We start from the raw sequence: 23,714 nt of genomic DNA on the forward strand, positions 1-23,714 counted from the left end.
GTTCCCTGAAGTGCCAAGCATCGGGCGGCACCCCGACGGGCTGCGGTGGCCCTGCTCGGCCTAAACCCGCCCCCTTCCTGGTCAGGGTGGGTCTATGGAAGTTCCCCCTCCCCCACCCCCAAATCTTGGTGATGATTGGACAAAGGACAAACCTGCCCAGCGTTGGGCACAAGTTGTGCTCACTGTCACTTAAAAAAGTTACCTGACTGAGGGAAAAGCTCGGTCAGCCCCCACCAAGCCCAGGGCAGATTTGTCTTGACCATTTCACTTACTTGCCTTACTCATGGTGAGATAGTAAGGGCATGCTCCTTAAGGGATGAAAATTACTGCTGCAAATTGACATTCATTGAATACCTACTGTGTGTCCCGTTTGGAAACATGACAGTCTCAAAGCAGCAGCACTATGAGTCAGCAACAGAAAGCAAGCCAAGACGATCCCTTTGAAAACGACTGGAAATTCTTCACATTTTAATGTTACTATTTAGCTGTCAGGGGTGGTGCATGTACTAGACCAAAATTACAGTCGTTCCGATTTGAGGGCCTGTTCTAAGGCTGGTTAATGCTCGGCGGTGGGGAATGGTCACATCCCTTGCTACCAAGACTATCGAGCAGGCCTGGCCTCTGCAGCTGTTTATAACCCTTAAGTCATGACTCTTCCACCTGTCTGGGTAAATCTATCCCTGCAACAAATGCAGACAACACTTGGAGGACTCAAGAATGCCTGTTTACAAGATCGTAATGGGAAAGTCTTGAGCAAACAAGAGTGGAGGCCTTCCCATGTCATGCATGTTTCCTCAAGGCAGACCCTTTTCAGTATTTCCATAAAAATTGAACAACATTCGACTCTGTGGCCTCCCCTTTCTTGGCAGTTTGGAAGTTTATATTCTTGGTTAACCTCTCTCCTGGGTTTTCGTGGAAAGGTAGAGATAAGTTCACTCCTAAAAGGCATGGATCATGTCTATGTGCTGACCACTCATTTGAATTAAAATCTTCCCATTCTTTTTTTTTTTTTTTTTTTGTAAGATTTTATTTTTAAATAAACTCCACACCCAACCTGGGGCTTGAAACACAACCCTGAGATCGAGAGCTGCCCCCCCCCCCCCCCCCCCCCCCCCCCCCCCCCCCCCCCCACTGACCGAGACAGCCAGGCGCCCCTAAAATCTTCCCATTCTTAAAGACTGGGCCTAAATTTCTGAAACTTTTGAAAAAAGAGAACATCTTTCAGACCAAGTTGGCCAGTGAGCACACATACCCTTCTAGTAAGTCATATAATTATCGACTAAGAGGTAGAGTATGGTCTCTCAGGCTCTCATAGGAGAAACCAGAGTTTGAATCTGAACTCTTACCTTTTCTGAGCACTAGTTTCCTCATTCGTAAAAAAAAAAAAAGGACAAAATAGTATTTCAACTCCAGACTTGTAAATGAAGTAATGGATAGAAAGTGTTTGGCTCCGCACGTAAGAAGTCATCAAAGTCATAGTAGCTATGCTTATTGTCAGATATACTTGGAAAGTAATTACAAACTTTTTAACAATCTGAAATTGTTTTTTATATATTAAATGAGGGGGTTGGACATATCTTCAGGTAGATCCCTTTTGGTCTGAAGTTTTGAGTTCATACTTGACTTGCCCTATTTCCTCCATCCCCTGTAATGTAAAAGACAGATTGGTAGGGCAATACACCAGACTGGAAATTGAAAACCGTTAAGTTCTGATTCTGCTCCCTTAAAAAGACACTTCTCCCATAAAAGACACTTCTAGGTCATTTATGCTCTTGCTTCCTCATCTATAAATGGGGTTAACAGCACCTATTCTACGTTGTTGTGAAGGGCTTGAAACGAGAGAATTTTAAGAATGTTGACTTGGTAAACTAAAGCTTTCTATGAGAGCTGCCCCATCCTGGCTGAACATCAGAATAACCTATGAGCTTTTAAGGAACAAAAATGAATGCCAGGCCCCCTCTGAGATCTCCTGAATTGGAATTTCCAGGGGAGGGGGGCGGGAGAGTGTAGGGGGGGTGTGGGGTAGGGTCTACTCATGGGTAGAAGTTAAACAGATAGCTTTCCCATGTGGCTTGGGCTGAGCACCTCTGCTTCAAAGGTAAGGGATCCGTCCCAGGGCACCCTTTTAATCGAATGATTTGTAAAGAAGAATAAAGTATATAAGACAGATAACTGATCAAGGCCATCTTAAGCAGGCCTGTTTGGTGCAATGTATTTTAAAGTAAAATTGTCAGGGGTGCCTGGCTGGCTCAGTCAGTATAGCATGTGACTCTTGAGCTCAAGGTCATTAGTTCAAATCCTGCATAGAGCTTACTTAAAAATAAATAAAAGAGATTCCTGCCTTAAATAATAAAGTAAAATTGCCAACAATTTCCAGAATAACAAGCCCTCCTATTTACTTGTTCATGTCCTACAGCAGTTTTGACTAAAATCACTGTACTCCCCCTTTCTGCTACAAGATGGAGACGTGGGGTAAAACAGGTATGATACATAACTCGGCTATAATGACCTTTGCTCCAGATGACCAACTGAAAATGGGACATTAATGAAATTACATTCTATACAAAAGATCACAGATCAGATCAGGATCAAAAGATGCAAAAGGATGGCCGCTTTTATTTTTTTATAATATTTATTTATTTTTGAGAGACAGAGACAGAGCACAAGTGGGGGAAGGGCAGAGAGAGAGGGAGACACAGAATCCGAAGCAGGCTCCAGGCTCTGAGCTGTCAGCACAGAGCCCGACGCGGGACTCGAACTCACAGACCACGAGATCATGACCCGAGCCCAAGTCTGATGCTTTTACCAACTGAGCCACTCAGGCATCCCAAGGATGGCTACTTTTAAAATCATAATGGTCCATATCACTGATTTTTTAAATACTTATCTAGGGCTCTGTATCTATACAACAGTTGTTCCAAACCCTTAGGTTAACCTAAAAACCTAAAGAAATAGAAGACAAATGAAAGCTTATCACAAGGAACGGTCCAACAAGCTATTTCACGACTATACCAGTGTTTTCCAAACTTTTATGAAACAGAATCCAAATATATAACACAGATGAACAAGAGGGCATCTGGGACTGAAACCGAGCAGAGGGTCCAAAATCCTGGCCCCTTCTGCTTCCCCACCCCTGGTTGGCCTTTCTCTCCACTGTCTTCTTTTGGCACACTCCATGGTTCTATGCAATTTCAAAATCACTGCCCTATATGTACGTTCCACTTTCACCTGCTTTTTAAATAAGGTGGAGGGAATGAGCAGTTATCCACACTCTGCATAACTTCTCATGCCTTTAAGCAGTTAAGTGCCCTTTGATTTCACTTAGTCCCATGCTGCCACTTCCCTGCTACAAAGTACCAGTCAGTTACTGGTGGCTGGGTGGCTCAATCAGTTAAGCATATGACTTCAGCTGAAGTCATGGTCCCAAGGCTCATGAGTTCGAGCCCCGCGTCGGTCTCTGTGCTGAAAGCTCAGAGCCTGGAGCCTTCTTTGGATTCTGCGACTCCCTCTCTCTCTCTGCCCCTCCCGTGCTCATGCTCTGTCTCTCAAAAAATAAATAAGTGTTAAAAATAAATAAATAAAAATAAACAAACATTTAAAAAATAAAAGATGTCAAAAATGTTTAAAAGCCCTAATAATTTTCCTTTAACATGAACAGAAATCCTAGTGGTTTTTTCATTTGTTTCTAGGTATGTGGAGTTTTATTCGAGAATGCAATGTATAACTTACTCAGAATAATCTGGAAGTTGCTCTTCACCTCTTGAGCCTACTAAGGTAAGTCATACCTAAATTCAAATGAAACACAAAAACTACTAACATTGTGTCTCTTAGCTCTCAAGCATCTGTTTTTGCATTGGATGTTACCAACTTTGTTCTGAATCCCCCATAATTTCAACCTGCCCCGATTTATTCCAGCACCCTAGAAGAAATGGGCAAACTACAGGGCCTTATTATTGGTATTTACTCTGCCTAGATTATGCGATCGGGTTTGAACCAATTTCCTAGTTAATGTCTCTCCCTCTGATCCAAAACACACATTAGGTTGAGCCCCTATGAAATAAATTGCAGACATTTAACTATTTTTGACCTACAAGAACAATAATTATTTATATTCACCCATAGTTTAATACATCTTTTCTTTTTTAAGTAATCTCTACACCCAGCCTGGGGCTCAAACTCAGGAGTCTGAGATCAAGAGTCACACGCTCTACCGACTGAGCCAGCGAGGTGCCCCGATACATTTTCTTAATATTTTCCATTCCTCCTATTATTAAAAGAAAATGCTGGTCTTATGCTTTTGAACTTCACTAAGTAACTGAATTAATGAATGACTCACTGACAAGTATTTCTAACAAGCTTTTGAACCCCAGGATTGCAGGGTGCCCATGACACTTATGTGTGACTTAACCACACATATTTACACATACATTCTGTATCCATCACTCCTAAAGCCAAATTTAGTATGCATCTGTCCATTCTTTTCTTAGCTGCACGCATGCATGCACACACACACACATACACACAAAGGCAGATCAATGCCACAGAAAGCCAAGTGAAAGAATTCATTTTCTCTTGAAACTCATTCACCACAAAGCAAATATGAGAGGTCTCAAATACGGAAAATGGCTGTCATGTTTTACCTTCACTGTCAAAGGTAAACAAAATGGCACATACACTCTACTAGGTCTGACACACCACTCTCACATCCTTTTAAATCACTGAATTGTGGAAGGAGAGCGTGATTCCTATTTTCCCATGAGTTCCCCTTTCTATCAGACCAAGCTGAATAAAATGGTGTGGATTAAGTGTGTTCGCTTTTCCCAATCCCATGCTACTATTTCTGTATTTAATAAACAAGCAAAAAACTCCCCTCACCCATCTGTCCTGCTCTCCTAGAGATGAATTTGGCCTCCTTTGCTAAAATTACAAAACATCAAACAATTCAAAACAGCATGCCCTGGAAAATGTGAGAAAATTCTTAGTATTCCAAATTCTATAACTTGAGACAAGGTTAGCCACCTAAAATGCCTTAAAAATAGGAACTGCAAAGAAAGCAAACATTACATGACAATTCTGAGACTTTAAACTGTTTCATAAAGGCCCCAAGGGTATGGGAAATCCTAAAATGATCTCATATGTAGTCACATGTCACTGCTTACCGGGAAATAACACTCCACATTCCAAATAGATTAAATTCCTAACCTGTTTATATGCTCTATTCTAATTATGTTCCACTCTGAAGAACTCTTTATTAGCTAACCACTATACAGACTGAAATCTCACTATAAAACATGTGTATGTCCTACAACACGGAAGACTACCCCTTAAATCATCACCTACAGAATCAGAATGTTGAAGCATGTTGTGGATGGGTCTTGTGGTTCTGAGAGTATCAGAGAATCATTAAAATCCTGAAGACTGTTTTTCTTTAAAGACTCATTAGGGCACAATTTAGCATTAAGCATTTATTAAAACACATAACAAGACAAAGGTTGTATTCAGTTTTAAAAATGAACAGAAAAGCTTTGGCCTTTTTCATTTACATTAAGTGCAAGCCATCGGTACGGATTATGGTATTCTGCTGAAGCCTCAGCACCCTGACAGAGCCCTTACTGCAACGCAGAAGATACTTTTCTTTAAAGGGTTCAGTACGTGGGAGGGACCATGTTAGGCAGCTAAAATATTTATTATCTCATGTAATCTTCACCATAAGGTGCTTAACTCTTAAGAGTTGTGAGAATGCCTCCCAGAATTGCTTCTCAATTTCATACCGCTTTGAAAATACATTTCTGGGGGTAGGGCCCCGGCATTGGTACATTTTTAAAAGCTCATCAGGGGATTCTGATGCAAAACCACAACCTAGAATCACTGTCATATTTAAAAGCAGCAGGATCTTAACTCAAAAATAATCCTCAGCAGCACAGCTGACCCTCTCCAATACACCATAAACTCTGCAAGGGCCTTGAGAAACTCTCCAACAGGCTTCCCTCACATCCTGGGTTTCCACCTTCTACTGACCTCCTGCTGTCACAATGTCCCACAGAACTACAAACATCAAGCAAAACAAGGAAGCAAACAACTTGACACTCCTTTTTCTGAAAAATTGCGAATACCCTGTTTTGGGTCAAGCAGCGTGTATGAATAGTAGGGGTGCTTCGGAGCAGAAATTTTCTCATTTCTCTACACAGAACTGTGTTCACTTAGACAGAATTTGCTACTTGCAGGATATAAATATGTGGGGTATCAACGAGACAGCAGCCAGAAAGAGTTTAGCTAAATTGTCCGAGCAATTAATCAAAATGGAAGTGTAACTCCCATCATTTGAACCTCCCCCCCGAAGCCAAAATAAAATGCCAAGATTACTTTCAGTATTTTCAACAATGTACTTATTTTTTTTTTTTAATTTTTTTTTTTCAACGTTTATTTATTTCTGGGACAGAGAGAGACAGAGCATGAACGGGGGAGGGGCAGAGAGAGAGGGAGACACAGAATCGGAAACAGGCTCCAGGCTCTGAGCCATCAGCCCAGAGCCTGACGCGGGGCTCGAACTCCCGGACCGCGAGATCGTGACCTGGCTGAAGTCGGACGCTTAACCGACTGCGCCACCCAGGCGCCCCAACAGTGTACTTATTTTCAAAGTGTTAAGAAGTGCTTCATAGCCAGGGGTGGGAGGAAGGGGGAAGGGGGTGCCCTGAATGGCTCAGTAGGTTAAGCATCCAATTCTTGACTTCAGTCAGCTCAGGTCATTGTGAGATAAAGCCCCTTGTCGGGCTCCATGCTGTTTGGGATTCTGGCTCTCCCTCTGCCCCTACCCTGCTAGTGCTCTCTCTCAAAATAAAGGGGTGCCTGGCTGGCTCAGTCAGGAGAGCAGGCAACTCTAGATCTCAGGGTTGTTGAGTTCAAGCCCCATGGTGGGTGTAGAGATGACTTAGAAATAAAAGCTTAAAAAAAAAAGTGCTCCACATATTTTCCCATAGTTGTCTTGGTTACAACATATGTGAAATAGGGGAATTCAATTATGAACAATTCATTTAAGAACAGAAATAAGGTGAATCTTTAGTTATACACTGACCCAACTAATTAATAAGCCACAACACACTATATTATCTGTGTGCTTTTCATGCTTTACCCTCTGGCTTTTAAAATTCTATCAAGTATTTCCATGAAGTTTCATATTCCCCCCCAACATGGCAAAAGCACCCATGACATTAGTTAGTAAATTCCTAATTAAACAAGAACCCAGTTCAAATCCTTTCCATAATAAAGTTCTCTGGCGTGAATTTCAATCCAAATTTTTAATATTTAGGGCACCACCAAATTCCACCATTCAACAGTAAGTACCTAGTGCAACAAATCAAGAGACATGCACTTACCTGATCTAAGAATTCTTGGGGGCAGGCTTCCCACACAGTTGCACAATATAAATTGTAAAAATTGTTAACACGATACATATAAGAAAATAAAAGTTGTTGGTTCAAGATTAACTCCTATATATACAGAGTCAAAGTCCAAAACCTATGGAACAGGGGCACCAGGTTTGTTGAGCATGTGACTGTTGATCTCAGGGTCATGAGTTCAAGCTCCATATTGGGTGTAGAGATTATATAAAATAAATAAAACTTAAAAAAAAAAAAATCTATTGAACACCTATCTTTGGGGAAGCTCACTCACCATAAAAATGGATATATATAAAAAAAGACCATATTACAGCAGTGGTAGGGTGAACTAAGTGAATGACAAGGCAGGAAAGGGAACAATGGGGACTTGACCCAAAAAGGCCACATTGGTGAGGAGGGGTGGGAATTGTTTGAGAACCAATATGGAAGAACACAATGAACAAGTATCAGACCTATTCTCTAGTCCTAGTTTCATAATCATCTCTGGACCTCTGCTTCTTCAGTTCTAAAACAGGGGTTACAATTAGGTAATCTAAATCTTTCCAGCTCTAATATTCTGTTCATTCGTTCTATAGCTGTATCCTTCCCCATATTTGAATTTAAAAACTGTGGTACCCTGCGTATTTAAAGCTTTAAGAGTGGATACATGTAAATACCTTCTGTCCCTCAACATTCTCAAGAACAAAGACTCTGTTTGGGGTTAGGAAATATTTACTCATCAGCATGAGAGTCAGAATGGTTAAGTGACTGGGGGAACCTGGGAGTGGCTCAGTCCTTTAAGCTTGATTTCAGCTCATGGTTTGTGAGATCCAGCCTTACATCATCTGGCTCTACACAGACAGGGCAGAGCCCGCATGGGATTCTCTCCCTCCCTCTCTCAAAATAAACAAACATTAAAAAAAAAAAAAAAAAAAGAAAGAAAAGAAAAAGGGTAAACTGAGTGATTTATCAACAGAGTTAGCAAAATCACGGTTTTTTCCTAGCTGCATGTACTAACCCATTCTGCCAGGTAGTGTTACACAGAACTCGACTTGGGAGTAAATCCACATCATGACTCGATTTTTGCTAGTAAAGTTGCAGATTTGGAACTAAGCTTACTAAACAAAGGGGCTGAAACATCAGTTGCTAGTCATTTATACACTTTGTTATTCTTTGTTTTGCACCTGTCTGTAGCTTTAGTTCTTCCTTGAAATGTTACTTCTAGCAGGCCTACTCATTTCAGGGCTTTTTCTAAGCTTCAACTTTTCTACTTAATATTCTTCAGAATAAAGAAAACAGCTCATTTTAAACAAGAAGTTTATTTAAACAACGAGACGTTTGACTTGAAGGGAAAACTATCTAGGATTCATTTCTTTTAGAGTAATTTATCCCTACTTAAAGACAGATTGCCCTACATGTAACAGCTACGTACAAAAAAGTTATAAAATTGTCCTTGGTTTTACAATGATAAATGAAAAACATTAAAATTCTCCAATCGAACAAGGTATGCAAGGATTTTTATGTTGTTCTTTTTTTGTTAAACAGTGAGAGCAAAATAACTTACTGGAATATAAAGATAAGAGCTGAATGAGCATGCCACTAATGGAGAAAGGGGGTATTTTCACAGAACCAGTATTTTTCCCCATCCCATCTCCATTTGATGTCGGTCAAAACATACCATTGGCCATTTAGTTAAAAAAAAAATGCAAAATGCTTGCGCACATACACAGTTACTTTATGTACAATAAAGGAATGGGGAAGGGGAAAATGAAAGAATAGAGAAAACTATACTGTAGTAGTCAGGATGTGGTGGAACCAAATTGCGGTTTTCTAATTGAGAATGTCTTCTTGGTCTGGAGGAACAGAGTTCTGGAGTAAAGTAGCAGGTTCCCTTTTTAGTAGACACCTCCTGTCTGCTGCTGGAACACATCAATTGTATCTTCATCCTCCATTTCCAACTAGCATGAAAGAGACAAAACAAAAAAAAACCACAAATGGAGGGTCACTGATTATCAGCTCTTAAATCTGTAACTATCAGACTCAAGTACCCTGAAAAACTATACAAGTTCCACCCAATTCCAGTGTTCCTTATTTTAAACAACCCCTAGCTTAATGTAGCATCAGGCTTGGGTTTAAATTAGTCTTTCACTTGGTCTTCTTTATTTCAGTATAGAAAACTTAGTTTTTAAGTGAAAAAGCTATGTCCAGGAGTTAAATCACCTCACTTTTAATTACTGAAAATTCAGGTCATGATCTCATGGTTTGTGGGATCAATCCCCGCATCAGGCTCTGCTGCCAGTGCGGAGGGATGCTGCTTGGGATTCTCTCTCTTCCTCTCTGTCCTTCCCCCTGCTTCCATGAGCACACTCTCTTTCAAAATAAATAAACAAACATTAGAAAAAAAAACTCAAAGAAATACAGTACACTCTTACATGAAAAGCACACAGTTGTTATTAAAAAATAGGTTTATATGTGTAGAAATGGAACTATTCCTGAGATCTAGTACTGCATTAAAAACAAATATAAAAAGTAAGCAGCAAAAGTGGTTACAGTATAATTATATTTGTTTTCAAAAGTGTGTGTGTGCGCGAGTGCGCATGAGTGCATACCACGAATATATATCCTCACATATGCACAAAGCACAGTGGTTGTCTCTGTGCAGCAAGGGAAGGTTATGGCAAGAAAAAACTTACTAAAAAACTAATTTAAATTTTAAAATGCTATTCACAAACTAAGTTTTGTAAGGCTCACTACCCACCCATTGTACATAAAACAACCATGTTTAGAGTGGAAAGGTCTTGGTACCTATGGCAGTGCTGTAAAAGAAATAATCTTTGTTATTGGTTTATTATGCTGATAATTACCTTTGAAAAATACTTTCTAAAAACTGGTAATTTTGGAAATAGAACAAGAACCCTGGGTACATAAAGACAAGAAAGGGAATCATTTCTAACACAGTTCAAATATACTAAAAGTAAGGGTATAGCATTAAAATGTTAATGACTAAGCCTCAATCCCCTCTTTGTAAAGTGAAACAGCATTCAGTTGTAAGAATTAAATGAGTCAAAGAAAGTTAAGTATTTAAACAGAATGGTGGGCACATAATTATATTACTATTAAAACTGGTCATTAAGATGTTCTAATTTATCACAGTTCTGCTACTTAGTACTGGGAGAATAATTCTAAAATGAATCAATTTCATTCTACAGTGAATTCAATCTCAAATACTACAATGAGTTCAATTCCAAATTCAATTTGAAGATTTTACAATGCAGTTGTGCAAAAATCCTCCTCACAGTTAATATTTGCAGCTAGCACTGTAGAAACAAGAACCTTTTTTACGGTGGTGGGCGAGAGCATCAAAAGACAAAATACATTCTCGACATCAGAGTTTAGCATAATGGGTTTTTATTCTTTTTAAACCATGAAAACATGTCTTCAGCCTATCCACTGAAATAAAACTCCTGGGATGTTAAATTTCATGGTGAAACTTGAAATGCCTTCAAAGGATAAAAGACTTTTTCCTGTCTCTCATTCACCAACAGAATTCAGCTCCTCCTTGTGGCTACATACTATAATTGCTTCTTAGAGACTCCCCAAGGGAAATTACTTTAAGATATTCTTCCCTCAAGTACAACTTAGACTATTTCAAATTTTTGAAGTTTATCAACAAAACCACAACCAGGGTGGGCTACTTCACTCATACCCTATTTATTACTTGCTAGTTTTTATGGAGTGATAAAAACAAATTCAAAAGTAGAAGAGCTCCAACTGAAGTTTCTATCAAAATATTCTTTCCCCAAACTAGAAGCCTTAAGTAGAACCGCAGAGGGTAAAAGGAAACAAAGACAAAGAGCTTCTGCCACGGAAGACAGCCCAGCTGATCCCTGACAAAGCGAAAGAACTGAGGTGATATGTAAAGAGATTAAAGGATCAGACTGTGTCACCTTTTGCAGAAGGCTTTGGAAAGCCACTTATTATCAAGAACCCAACACTGGTCGAACTAAGCCATCGAGAGACTTGCAGTTGGGAGCCCAAAGATGCCTTTAGTTGACAAAGACAGGTCAAAGAGAATTCAGCATGAGAAGTTAAAATGGCCAGGATCGACAGCCAACCAATCACCTGTGGGGGAGCCTGGAGAATCATCAAGAACTGCAGCAATGAAAACAACATTCTGAATTATTTGCTCCGAATAATGCTGGCAATAGGGAGGAATGGATTAAAGCAACCAAATGACCTATTAGTTTTACAAAACGATAATTGCATATTAAAAACCTCTGACATCTCCTGAGAAAATACTAACATTAATATTCCTATTATTTTCCCTTCTGTGCCCCTTTGGTCATATTTTACATAGTTCTGAACTCTGGCGAAGAACTATACTGCAATGTCTCAAAGTCCACAAATTAACAAACAAGACTGTTGAGCAAATTACAAACCACACTGACTTTTCCAGCTAGCACAAAGAGATTTTTTTTTTTTTACCTGTGCAGGTGTGTCTGTTTCATTGATTGGCTGCCCATCAAATCGGAATCTGATCTGCCTCATTGACAAACCCTACAAGAGAGTTTAAAAACAGTAAGAATGCAAAGAAAACAGTAAAAACTGAAACCATATGCATATTTAGCCACAAATATATTAAAAGAGGGACCCAAATAAATAATCAATACATTAACATTTCTATGTGGGTAAAAAGATTTGGTAGGATTTTCACTTTCTTTGAACCATGTTTGTTTTTCTTTGGAAAAGTGATCTTTTTTTAAAAAAAGGTCTTTTTAAAAAAGCTGTTTTGCTTGAGATCCAAGCTTGGATAGATCATATACCTTGAGTCAAACAGTACATATAAATGAGTTAGAAAGATATTGAAAAGAAATTTAAAGTTAACAGATACAGCAACATTCTTCCATCCATGTTAAAGAGCTCTCCAAATGGGGGGGAAAACACCCTTCATAATGAAAACTGGAATTCACCTAAGTAAGTGTAAAGATTAAGTTTGCCTTAAAGCCACTTTACCTTCATTTCTATCCAAACAGCTCCTATCGCTAAGCAAAAGTAACCTGTGTCCCAACCCAGCACCATGCTAGGGACACCACAGGAATTCAACAAGTTTTTACCCTTGGGCAGGCAGGACATTCCCACTAGAACTGTCCTAAAATCATTCATAAACACACAAGCTTGAAACACCTGCTTTGTAAATTCCATTTTAGTACTTACCCAGACCAACAATTACTATTTGTCAACCTCACTACAAAGTAAGCTCCAGGAGGGACAAGAACCTAAGACTGTCTTGGTTATACTGTATTCCTCGCACATAGTTGGTACTCACGGGTATAAGTTACTGATGGAATAAAATGGATGAAATGCAATATCATGATTCGTTTTACCATGATTTGTTTTATTTAAAAGTACACCTAAAACTAAGTTAAGGAGTAGCTTCATTACAAAAAGAGAATTTAAAATTTATATTACTAGAGTTTAGCTTCAAGAAATTTTTATGTTTTTAAGGAGATAAATGAGCCTGAGCATGCCCCTTCCGCAAAGCAGATTCCGATGTTGTACTCATCATTACCTACCTGACACAGGGGTAGGAAGAAGGGGAAATGAGCAAAAGCAGCAAAGCTGTTGGGAACTGCAGCCAAATGAAGATAGGAAAATAAACTATCTTTGGAGATATGTATGGAGATAATATGTGTACATATTAACTGGAAAAATAGCATAGGAAGCATCCTACAAAAAAAAAAATCACTCCTGTATCATACTCAAATTACAAACTGTAATTATTGTTACACAGAACACTCTGCTTTAATTTACTTAAGAAAAAATTAAACTGAATTCCTAGGACTAGAATACTGAAACAAAGTGCTCAATAAATACTTAGAGGACGCTTGTATTCCTTTAACAAGGATTCACTATATCTGTCTTTAAAACTACTTCTAACATGAAGATCATGTTACTTTCCTTTACAAACCCTGGTCTTTGACACTAACACTTTCAGACTAGCCTGTCTTAAGGAATACAAGCAATTCCCAGACCAGATAAGGGATATCCATAACCTTAATTCATTTCTCATGACATCCAAATTTAATTTGTAATTATGCAAAGCAACCAAGAATTAAATGCCAAGCCATTAAGTACTAATTACATATTTGCAAACACTCCATTGAAAACCCATTACTTTAATAAAATACTAAGCCATATGCTGGATCTTTCCTCTACTACATCTACTAGTACGGTCCTAGGTCAATGGCATGGCCGTTCAAAACAAGGGGGGGTGTGGGGAGCACAGTCCAGAACACACATCGTATTCCTTCATGCTTTTCCTTATCAATAAAAGCTTTTATTTCGCCACAGGATCAAAAACCAAAACCCAGGAAACTTGCCTTTCCAATTCCATAAATGACGTCAACTCAAACAATGAATTTACGTTAAACCAGTATTTGGGTTCCACTTCTGAATAAATCGTATCTCTGAGCTTTGGCTTCAGAGATGTGCCACAGAAGAGCTGTGTGAGGTTATCTCTTTGGATCCCCATTCCTTCATTTCACAAAAATGAACTGGAATAAACCAATGAATCGATCTATGCTCTCTGAAAGTCACAGTAAATGCACACTAGAATGAAGTTGTATGCTCTCAGCAGAAGGCTACACGGTGACAAGTGGGCAAACTCTAATTCTTCATGTGAATAGAAAACTTCTTCACAATCAATCTCTGGAGACAGTTTGAATGTCCTCTATCATTTTACAAGCATTTACTGAACACGTTCTATAAACCAGGTACTGGTCTAAGCTCTAAAGAAATAGTAAACAAAAAGACCCCATGCTCATGAAGCTTACATTTTAGTGCAGAGACAAATATACATCAATGCAAAAAACAGCTGAGAGGACCAAGTGATGGGAGCAGAGGCACTCTGAATTAATCAGAAAAGTCTCCCAGGTTAGTGACTGAGCAAGAGTGGAATAAAATGGTTGAGGGCTTGGCACTATCCAACACAAACACAATGTGGAAGCTCTTTCTGCCCAAAAGGTCCTGTCCCTGTGCTTTAATTACAACCACCTTTTTGCACCGGGGGATATGGATGGATGGATGGATGGATGGATGGATGGATGGATGGATACATATGTATATGCGCCACATATGCAATTTTAAAATTCCCAATTGCCACATTAAAATCAGGTAAATATTGTTTTAACTCGACATACTCAAAATCCTATTATTTTAGCATGTAACTAACATTTGAAACGGTGAGTACTTTACTTTTTTCTCCACTATGAGTTTTCAAAATCTGACATATACTGTGCACTATACAACACAGATTAATTTGGACTAGCCATGTTTCAGGTAGTAAAGTCACATGTGGCTTGTGACAGCACACTGTTGAGTTTTGAACAGCACAGGTTTCAGTAGAGAACAGAATTTGTTGGTGGATTTTATTATAGGAGTTATGAAGCATCATCAGGATGATCCCAAGTGTTTGACCTCCCATCTAGATGCTCAGTTTGAGATGCCTATTAGACATCTACTACAACTCCTCCAAAGATCTGAGGCCAAATGAGTTCAGCAGAAAGTATGAGCATTCAATTAATCTGGATAAGAAATCTTTACTCAAGAATCCTCAACTGTCAAAAAACCAAACCAAACCAAAACAAAGCCTTTAGCTATGCAAATTAGGTTGCATAAATATTTTAGACTTTTGAAAGGCTCTATCTACACTTAAAAAGCAAGTAATCAGGGGCACCTGGGTGGCTCAAAGTCAAAGCATCCCACTCTTGATTTCAGCTCAGGTCATGATCTCATGGTTCATGGGATCAAACCCCTCCCATTCTCTCTCCTTCTCTCTGCCCGTCTCCCACCTGCTCATACTCTAAATAAATACATTAACTTAAAAAAAGAGAGGGGAGTAGAGAATCAGCCCAATTAGGTGATACTTCTTCAACTCCCTCCTTCTTAGAATGAGAGAAATAAACATTTGAAAAGTAAACAGGAATCTTGTTTCAATCAAAACTCTGAGGTTATTCTCAACTTAAAAGGAAATTGAGAACAAATCTTTTCAAATTCTTCCTGGATCATATCTTTAAATCATATCTGCATTCTAAGTGATATGCAGTGGAATTACATTTTTTATGGATTACCAATGCTTCTTTTTCCCATACTGCAAATTGAGTGGCCCCAAGTTTAGTCAACTTAAACCTAACTGAAAAAATTCACAAAAAACTTTATTTACATGAGTAATACACTAAATTTAACATACCAGGAAAACCCAAAAGCTCTTGATTGACCAGCTAACTCAATCTCATAGATCTCTTATAAAGACAATCTGCAACACAGGATGTGCTCTGTGTCTTTGTTTTTCTGGCACCTAGTATAATGCCCTGGCACATGGTAAGTATCTGGTAAATATCAGGTAAGCAAAAAAAACTCTTTCGAGGCCCTAACAGGAAATACAGGAAGTCTTAAATATGAACATTTTAGGATGAAGAATCAATAGATATGTATAATAAAATATTAATAGTTAAATCTAGGTGGTGAGCACATGAGCATTCAATGTATTTTCAACTGTGCACTACGTTTGAGTTTTCATATTAAGTGTTGGAAAATATGACCATCTAAAACCTAAAATTTATCGGGCATCTGGGTGGCTCAGTTAGGCAACTGACTTCAACTCGGGTCATGATCTCACGGTTCATGGGTTTGAGCCGCATAGGGCTCTCTGCTGTTGGCATGGAGCCACTTCAGATCCTCTGTGCCCCCCCCCTTCTGTGCCCCTCCCCCAGTTGTCCCCCCATAAATAATATAATATAAAATAAAATAAAACCTAAAATTTAGTAACGAGAAAAAATATGCAAAGAATTTTGTTGAAAACCACTAAATCTATGCATGCTTCTATTTTGCAAATGGTGTGCTAAGTAAAAGTTCTACAAGATGATTATCTTTTAAAATCCCCCTCTAACCTGAGGGGGCACTAGTGTTCAAATATGTTAAGATGCTAGAGCAAAAATTCTTTAGCACAACTAGTAAGTACATATTTACTAGTTGTTTAAGTGGATTTCACCAAAATTCTTCAAACAAGAGTACACTAAAAACTCTTTGTCTTTCCAGGGAGCTGTAAAATTAATTTATATGGTGAAGATAAAAGCATTATAAGCACATTCTCACTATAAATTATTATAAATACACCAGACATAAAATAAAGCTTCAATCTCAAAAAGAAGTTTATTTTCAGTTTCTTCCAAATGCCCTTAGATCTCATGGAGGAAGTCCAACTATGAGCTCAAACTCAACCTCTCAACTTCTGTAGGTTTAAATCTTACTCTATTTTGAGCCTATTTTTAGGACAATTTGCAATGCTGACAACTGATTTTAGTCTAAAAGAATGGTTTTCCCAACTTTTACATGTTACGTATTCAGGGTTGAATAAAAAAATACTTCTTCCAGGTTATTGTTGAATTAACTGATCTAGGTACCAGAGTTTTTGTTATACTTTCAAAAGTCATCTTTAAAGTTGCCTCTGTATTGTTACAGACTCAACCTCACTAAAGGAAGCTTCTTTGTTTTAAACCCGGCATTCAACTCACAGCATCTATTCATTACTTCCTCTTTTTGCTGTCTATTTACTAATTCCTGAGTAAAATGCAAATGTCCCTATAACATAGGAATGTTTTTGTCTGACTCAGGAGGTTAACTTTCTTTCTTTACCTCTACTATTAAAAAAAATAACAATTTTATATGGTTCAGGAAAACTGCAATGTCGCTAAACTCACAATTTAACTTTATTTCCAAACTGGTTTAAATGCTCAAAATAAATTGTTTTGACACCACACAAATTTTAAATAGACTTAAAAAAAAAAAAAAAGAAGAGAGCCTGACAAGAAATTTTATCAAGTTCATCCTTATTTTCTTATAAAAGTAAAATCACATCCCCTCGGGAACTAATCGCATGTTGTCATAATTTGATGCATTTTGGCACAGTACTAGAATCATAGAGCGTATTAGCCAAACCATCCTAAGGATTTTCATGAAGCATCAACATACCAAGGGTATGATAAAATTGATATGTTAAGTATATAAGTGCATTCATTCAACCAAAGAAGTCTATTATAATATTATGCCAGTCTAGTGTCTACTCTCAAAAAAAAAAAGGTTTTTTTAAAAACACGTTTTATGGGAAGTGCATATGTCATTTCCTCACCTGTCGTTCACAATAGGCTTTCATTAGTTTACTAAGTGGTGTATGCCTCTTAATCTTAAACTGCACCACAGAACCATCCTGCCCCGCCACCTTCAAATTAATATGATCGTTGTTCTCAGTCTTGACTCCTTCCTGTTGAAAGAAAAATAAAAGTGTAATTTGGAAAATGTGAAAAACAAACACCTTTTAAAGTAGCAGCAGCCCAACTTGCTTCAGAAATCAACAGGTTTCTCATTCTGTATGATAAAAGAGCATACAGCTGTTTTCGGCCGCTGAAATCAATCTGAAAGATGAAAAATCCTGGAGCAACGACATTAAATAGCTGTCACAGAAACAGAAAAGAAGCCTTAACATGTAATACCATCAGCGATAACAATCGATTTTTAAAGATGGGTCCCACTCAATTTACTGTCAAGAACTCTTAAATCTGAATTTTCTAAAAGAGCGTATGTTGCATCTCTCTCAAAATATGTTTGCCCCGAAAAGATTAAAAATAAGTGTCTTTTCCCTTTATAAAGTGCTTTAAGTACCGAATGCAAGGATAAAAATCTAGAACTTGCAACTAACAATTCATTACAACTCTGTTAAAAAGTTACAAACTCTGTTTAGGAACTTAAATCTCAACTACATTAAAAAAACCTAATTGATGAATACCCGTCGGTTCTCTCTTCAAGCAGCGGTAATAACTTAGAACCACTATTAATGTTCGCCTCTGTGAGCAGCCTGATTTTTGTTTATTTTCAGTTCAGAGCTCTTACTCTCCCCTCCCCTTTGTTGTCATGGGTCAAATGCAGTTTTCTTGCAACTCTTCCTTGTAAATTTCGACCCTACCTGAAGTTCACCAAAATCAAGAGCAGATGGAAATCTGTAGCCCCCAAATCACTTCAGAAAGGAAGGGGGAGGGGGTGTCACAAAACAAATCAAACGAAAGTGCCGTGTGCCAGGAAGAAGTGTGCCCTAGTCCTCACGGAAAGAACCTCCCGGTGCCTCAAAACCCGCGTTAAAAAGTTAAGCCCTACCAAGTCTTTCTGCTCGCACATCTGCCTCCCAACTTCTCGAAACCGCATGGTCTCCGCAGGTTAGGGGTTATCTGGCACGCAGGGAAATGCCCCTGCCCTGACCCCCTGGGGACCCTGAGGCCATCAAAGTGGGAAACACTCCCCGGGAGTCCCCCACACCCCGGCCACTCGCGACGGCCCGATGGGGAACCCATCGACAGCCCATTGATTCGCCCCGAGCCCTCACCGGGCCAGCGCGGCCCGGGGCAGGGGTCCCCAGATGCCGGCTACCCCCTCCCCTGAGGGGGAAGCCCCGGGCCGAGGGAACTCCCCGCCACCGTGAAGGCGGCAACACCCGCCGCGGCCCGACGCGGGGTCCGCGGAGGGTGGGGACACCGCGCGCCCTAACGCCCCTCCGCACGCGCGCCCGGCCGGCCGGGCCCGACGAGCCCCGCTCGCGGCCGGTGGGCCCGCGGGCGTCCGCGATCCGCCCGCCCAACTCGCGCCCGGCGCGCACTCCGAGGCGGCCGGGGGCGGGGGAGGGCGGCGGGGCCTCCTCCGGCGCGGGAGGGAGGAAGAGGGGAGGGAGGAAAATGGCGCGGAGCGCCCGGGCCTGAGCCGCGGCCAGCCCCGTGGGGGGCCCAGGAAGGCGCGGGGAGCCCGTGGCGGGCTCGGGCCGGACCCTAGCCCGCGCCGTGACCCCGACCGCGCGGCGAGGCGAGGAGGCCGGCGCCGAGCTCACCTTGGGCTTTTCGTCGGCCATGGCGAGCGCCGGAGTCTCCTCAGCTGCCGCTTCACAAAAGAGGTACCAGGTCCGCACCGAACGAGCACACAAGCAGCACCAGGAGCGGCAGAAGAAGGAGGCGGCAGCGGTGGAGGAGGGAGAGGGCGCGCGCACGTCGTGCGCTCCCTCCCCCCACCCTGCGTGCGCGAGCACGAGCCGCCGGGGCTTCCCATTGGTTGCCAGCTCGCGGGAGCGCGCAACGCTTACATAACCACCCCCACCCCCCGCCTCGCACCGCCCCGGCCTGGGCCCGGCGCCCGCCAGGCCGGCGGGAAGAGGCGCGGACACGCGCACCCGGCCCGCCGCGGGGGCGCGCCTGGCTCTGGGCGGGGCTGTATTGTCCTCCTTCTGTGGTGGAGCTTAATCAAAATGGCTTCCAGCTGGTCCTCGGTGGGGACGAGGAGGCTTGAGGCCTAGACGTGAGACTCAGGCCGGGGAAGGCAGACTGACTAGAGGAGAAAGGGGGAGCCTAAGTCAAAGCCCTAGCATGAGGTTCTGGAAAAAACCCTCTTGTTTAGTGGCCTAAATGCAGCTTTCCACACGGTTGTGGGAACATCATACTTACTCAGCCTCTCATCCTTTGAATTTTAAAGCTTCAGCCTCAGCCCGCTTCCCACCAGTCTCCTGCCTCAGTGCGGTGCCTACTTGTGTCTTGCTGGTAAACCCGTACTTCGCTGTTCACCTTACAAACCCCTTACTCATGGCCTGGCTCCCAGCCTCCAAGAGGAAACAGGATCCGTCCGAGAACTACCCCATATCGAGCTTCCAAACCAATCAGTCAAGTTAAAAAAGAAGTAGGTCCCTCCTGTCTTAAGAACAAACAATCCAGACTCCAGTGCAGTGGATACCTCCCGCTCCTCTAGGTAGGCTTTATTATTTCCTTGGTCCCTATGCTTTCTTCCGTTCCTCCCTTAGCATAGAAAAAGACTCTCCCTCGATTCTATTTCCTTCTTAAGTTACCACCAAATCTCGCTCCATTCTTGGCCAAACATCTTGAAAAACTGTCCATGCCAGCTGCCTCCACTCCCTCACCTCCCACTCACTCCTCAATCCACAGCAATCTGGTGCTGTCCCCGGAGCTCCGCTGAAACTGCTCTCTGCAAGGTCACCACACACAGACTTCTGTGCTGAATCCAGTGTGCTTCCCAGTTTCTCACCCCTCTGAATTCCCTCCCTGTGACTTTGGGCTGTTGACTCTAGCCTGTCCTTGATCCCACTGCCATTTTTTGTTTCCTCCTCAGACCTTCCCTTAAATGGTCCTTGCATCGTGCTTTGGATCCTTTTATCATTCCGTTGTCTCTCCTGGGATGATTTCACCTACTTCTATTACCATTGATTAGCTAATGATTCTCAAATAATGTGTTTCTAACCTAGATCTTGTTCTCAGCTTCCAACCTATAAATCCAATTGACCTCTGAACATCTCCACTTGGATGTCCCAGAGGCACCTCAAACTCAGCAAATCTCAATTAAAATTCCCCACTTCACCTTCCCTCTTTGAGTTCTTAGTTCACTGAATGGCACACCAATACAACTGTTGTTCCTCCAAGCCAGAAAGCCAGGGAGCATCCTTGACTCCTGGCTCTCCTTCTCCCTGGCCCCTCCCCCTGCAATGGATCTCTGAGGCTTGTCGATTCCACTTGCCAAATATCTAGCAAAGGTAGCTACTTCTCTTTAACCTATGTCTGGTCTCTGGGCTAGTCTACATTTGCTGGGCTTCCAGCTGATCCTCTGTGGGGAAGAAGAAGCTTAAGGCCCTACTAGACGTAAGACAGGCCAAGGAAGGCAGATTGATCAGGGGAAGCAGGGGAAGCCCGAATTCAAATCAGCTTACGCCAAGGCTACTGCGATAGCCTCTTGTTTTTTTGCTGTTGTTACAGTAAGGTATGTCCCTCTTGTGTCTGAGTATGTGAATGGATCAGAATCACCTAGAGTACTGTTTTTTGTTTGTTGGTATTTTTGTTTTTAAGTAGGCTTCATGTCCAGTGCAGAACCCAATGCATGGCTTGAGGTCGCGACCCTGAGATCAAGACCTGAGCTGAGATCAAGAGTTGGACGCTTAACTGACTGAACCACCCAGGTGCCCCTTTTTTTGTTTTTTTGTTTTGTTTTGTTTTGTTTTGTTTTAAGCAAGCTCTGTGCCCAACGTGGGGCTTGAACTCATGTCCCTGAGATCAAGAGTTGCATGCTCTCTACCAACTGAACCAGCCGGGTGCCCCTAGGGTACTGGTTTAATGCATTTTCTCGGAAAAATAAAATAAAATAAATGCATATTCTCAGACAGTGTAGCTCTGGAACCACCCCCCCCTTTTTTTTTTTTTTTTTGACAAGCTTCCCTGGTGATTCTTCACACACTGACCTGAGAACCACAAGCCATTCTAAAATAAAAACAAAATAAAAGAAGTTTCTGCCACTCCTTGGTTCAGTGGCAATCCTCTGCCTTATGGTGTAAAGTCCAAAAGTCTTATAAGACCTACAAAGCCCTTTGAAAGCTAATCCATGCTGACCATTCTAGCTTTCTCATCATTTCCTCCTGGAAAGTCTCTGCTTCGGTCATACTGAATTACCCAGGGTTCCCAAATGTGCGCTCTCTACCGACTCTAATATCACTGTAGGTATTCAAAGACTCACTGAACGAGTAAATATATTAAAGCTATCACTATGTGTAGGGTCCTATGCTAGGCATTGGGAAAAGTCCCTCACTGAAATAACTTATAATCAATCGTGGGGTGGGGGTGGGGGGAGGAGTTGGTGGTGGGTAGGAAATACACAAGAAGTGAAAGGGGAAGAGAATCAACTGCTGTGTGTTAGGCACTGAGGGGGGCTTTAATAATATTAGCTCATTTTCTCCTTACACACACTTACAAAAAAGGTGTGGTATTTATTTGCTACTGAGGGTCAAAGAGTTAGGTAACTTGCCCAATATCAGACAGTTGGCAAGTAGCGTTGATTGAGCTTCTATGGTATGCTTGGGAAAGAACATGCTGGGTGTTATGCCAAGTACTATAGAGAAAGAAAGAGAGATGCTATCCTTGGTCTGCTGAACCCAGGTCTTCTGTTGCCATTACATACCTTCCCAACCTTGTAAAACTGCAGAACCATCAAAGAGGAATAGGTCATGTCAAACTTACCCTTATTAATATATGAGGGCCTCCAATAATCAAATGACTGTTTAGTCCTTAGCTTTTGGGCGACAGGTGTATCTTACCATATCCTTCTTTTCCAAAGTTACGCTAAATTACAAAATCACCTTCAGGCAAAGGAGGAGCTCCTTTAAAAAGTAGTTAAGCATATTCAAATGTGTGAGCAATATATATTCCAATGGCAGACTGGGATTGTGTGAGCTGAACCTAGGGGATCTACTGAAGTTATATACTGAGAATCTCTTTCCAATTTCCAAGGCGGGGGGGGGGGGGAAGGAATGTGAAAAGATAGAAATTTCCCAAAATAAAGTTTCTCCCTTCATCATGTTTATAGGGGTGGGAAGGAGATGGCTGTGCACTGGAAAAGGGTGCTTTAGAATAAGAAAGTAGAAGGGGTAGTAAATACAGAAAAGAAGAGTAATGGCAGATGTTAATGGAGTGATTATAACCTAGGGATTCTGTGCTAAGTTCTAGATCTTCAGGAAACCTCTATTATTATTATTATCCCCATTTTACAGATGAAGAAGAAAATGAGACGCAGACAGTTTGGGCAACTTGATCACCCAGCTTGAAGTGGTAGAGCCAGGAATCCTTTTGAACTTGGGCTTTCTGGCTCAGAGCCCAGTGCATAGTTAATGCAGGACCATATAACAGATCCCTATAGAAGGAAGAGAAAAAAACATGCAGAAAAAAAATCCTGGAGTAGTGCCAGGAGCACCAGTTAAGTTGTTTTGACTTAAATTTGTGTTTGGTTGTGTCCCGGCAGAATAAAATTTCCATGAAAGCAGAGACCTGGGTGCCTTGTTGGCAGTTTTATCCCCAACACCTTGCTTGCTCAGCTCCTGGGTCCTAAAGGATAAGAGAAGAAGAGAGGGAGGAGGAAGCTGTGTGGTGAGTGTTTTCACCATTAGTGGTTGAGTAGGAACTTGGTCAAGAAAGCCCTCTCCAGAAATCGAATTAAACATCAATAATTTGTGTAAGAGGGTAAGACGAGGGTGACCTCAGGGTCAGCTGCCAAAGAAAAAGCACTATTCCTACAAGGGGTGGGAAAGCAAGAATCAGGGAGAGTCTTGTTTGAGCTTTAAGTCTTTGCCAAAAACACCGAGAAACACATCACTGAATTTATAACAGACAACCAAAGTGTGTACTTTATACCATCAAATTTCCTTTACATTCTAACAAAGGTTAGTTGAGTACTTGAGCTATCTCTGTGAACACTGAATGTTTA

At 41.2% G+C, this 23,714-nt stretch overlaps 1 protein-coding gene across 2 annotated transcripts; it reads right to left on the reverse strand.

Annotated features, from left to right (window-relative positions):
* Nucleotides 1-8,676: 8,676 nt before the first annotated feature.
* On the reverse strand, nt 8,677-19,490 carry SUMO2 (small ubiquitin like modifier 2). Of its 2 annotated transcripts, none has more exons than XM_043585243.1 (4): nt 19,303-19,490; nt 17,563-17,694; nt 11,862-11,933; nt 8,677-9,334 (listed from the first exon to the last, which is right to left on the reverse strand). In XM_043585243.1, the coding sequence occupies exons 1-4, from the start codon at nt 19,321-19,323 to the stop codon at nt 9,272-9,274; spliced, it is 288 nt and encodes a 95-aa protein (XP_043441178.1). In that variant the 5' UTR covers nt 19,324-19,490; the 3' UTR covers nt 8,677-9,271. The 2 variants fall into 2 exon arrangements, with proteins under 2 accessions (XP_043441178.1, XP_043441177.1); XM_043585242.1 differs by lacking the exon at nt 19,303-19,490 and adding an exon at nt 18,582-19,027.
* Between the last annotated feature and the right edge of the window lie 4,224 nt (nt 19,491-23,714).

The sequence above is a fragment of the Prionailurus bengalensis genome, chromosome E1 (assembly GCF_016509475.1).
Source record: "Prionailurus bengalensis isolate Pbe53 chromosome E1, Fcat_Pben_1.1_paternal_pri, whole genome shotgun sequence".
In the NCBI taxonomy this organism is placed as follows: domain Eukaryota; kingdom Metazoa; phylum Chordata; class Mammalia; order Carnivora; family Felidae; genus Prionailurus; species Prionailurus bengalensis.

Excerpts from the sequence above, each read along its gene's own strand:
- SUMO2 (XM_043585242.1), bottom strand. The coding sequence starts at position 18,629 with ATGCGGTTTCGAGAAGTTGGGAGGCAGATGTGCGAGCAGAAAGACTTG. Across the intron at positions 11,934-17,562 it reads AAGCCTATTGTGAACGACAG|GGTTTGTCAATGAGGCAGAT; the intron begins GTGAGGAAATGA and ends ACTCTCTTGTAG. Across the intron at positions 9,335-11,861 it reads AAACAGACACACCTGCACAG|TTGGAAATGGAGGATGAAGA; the intron begins GTAAAAAAAAAA and ends CTTTCATGCTAG.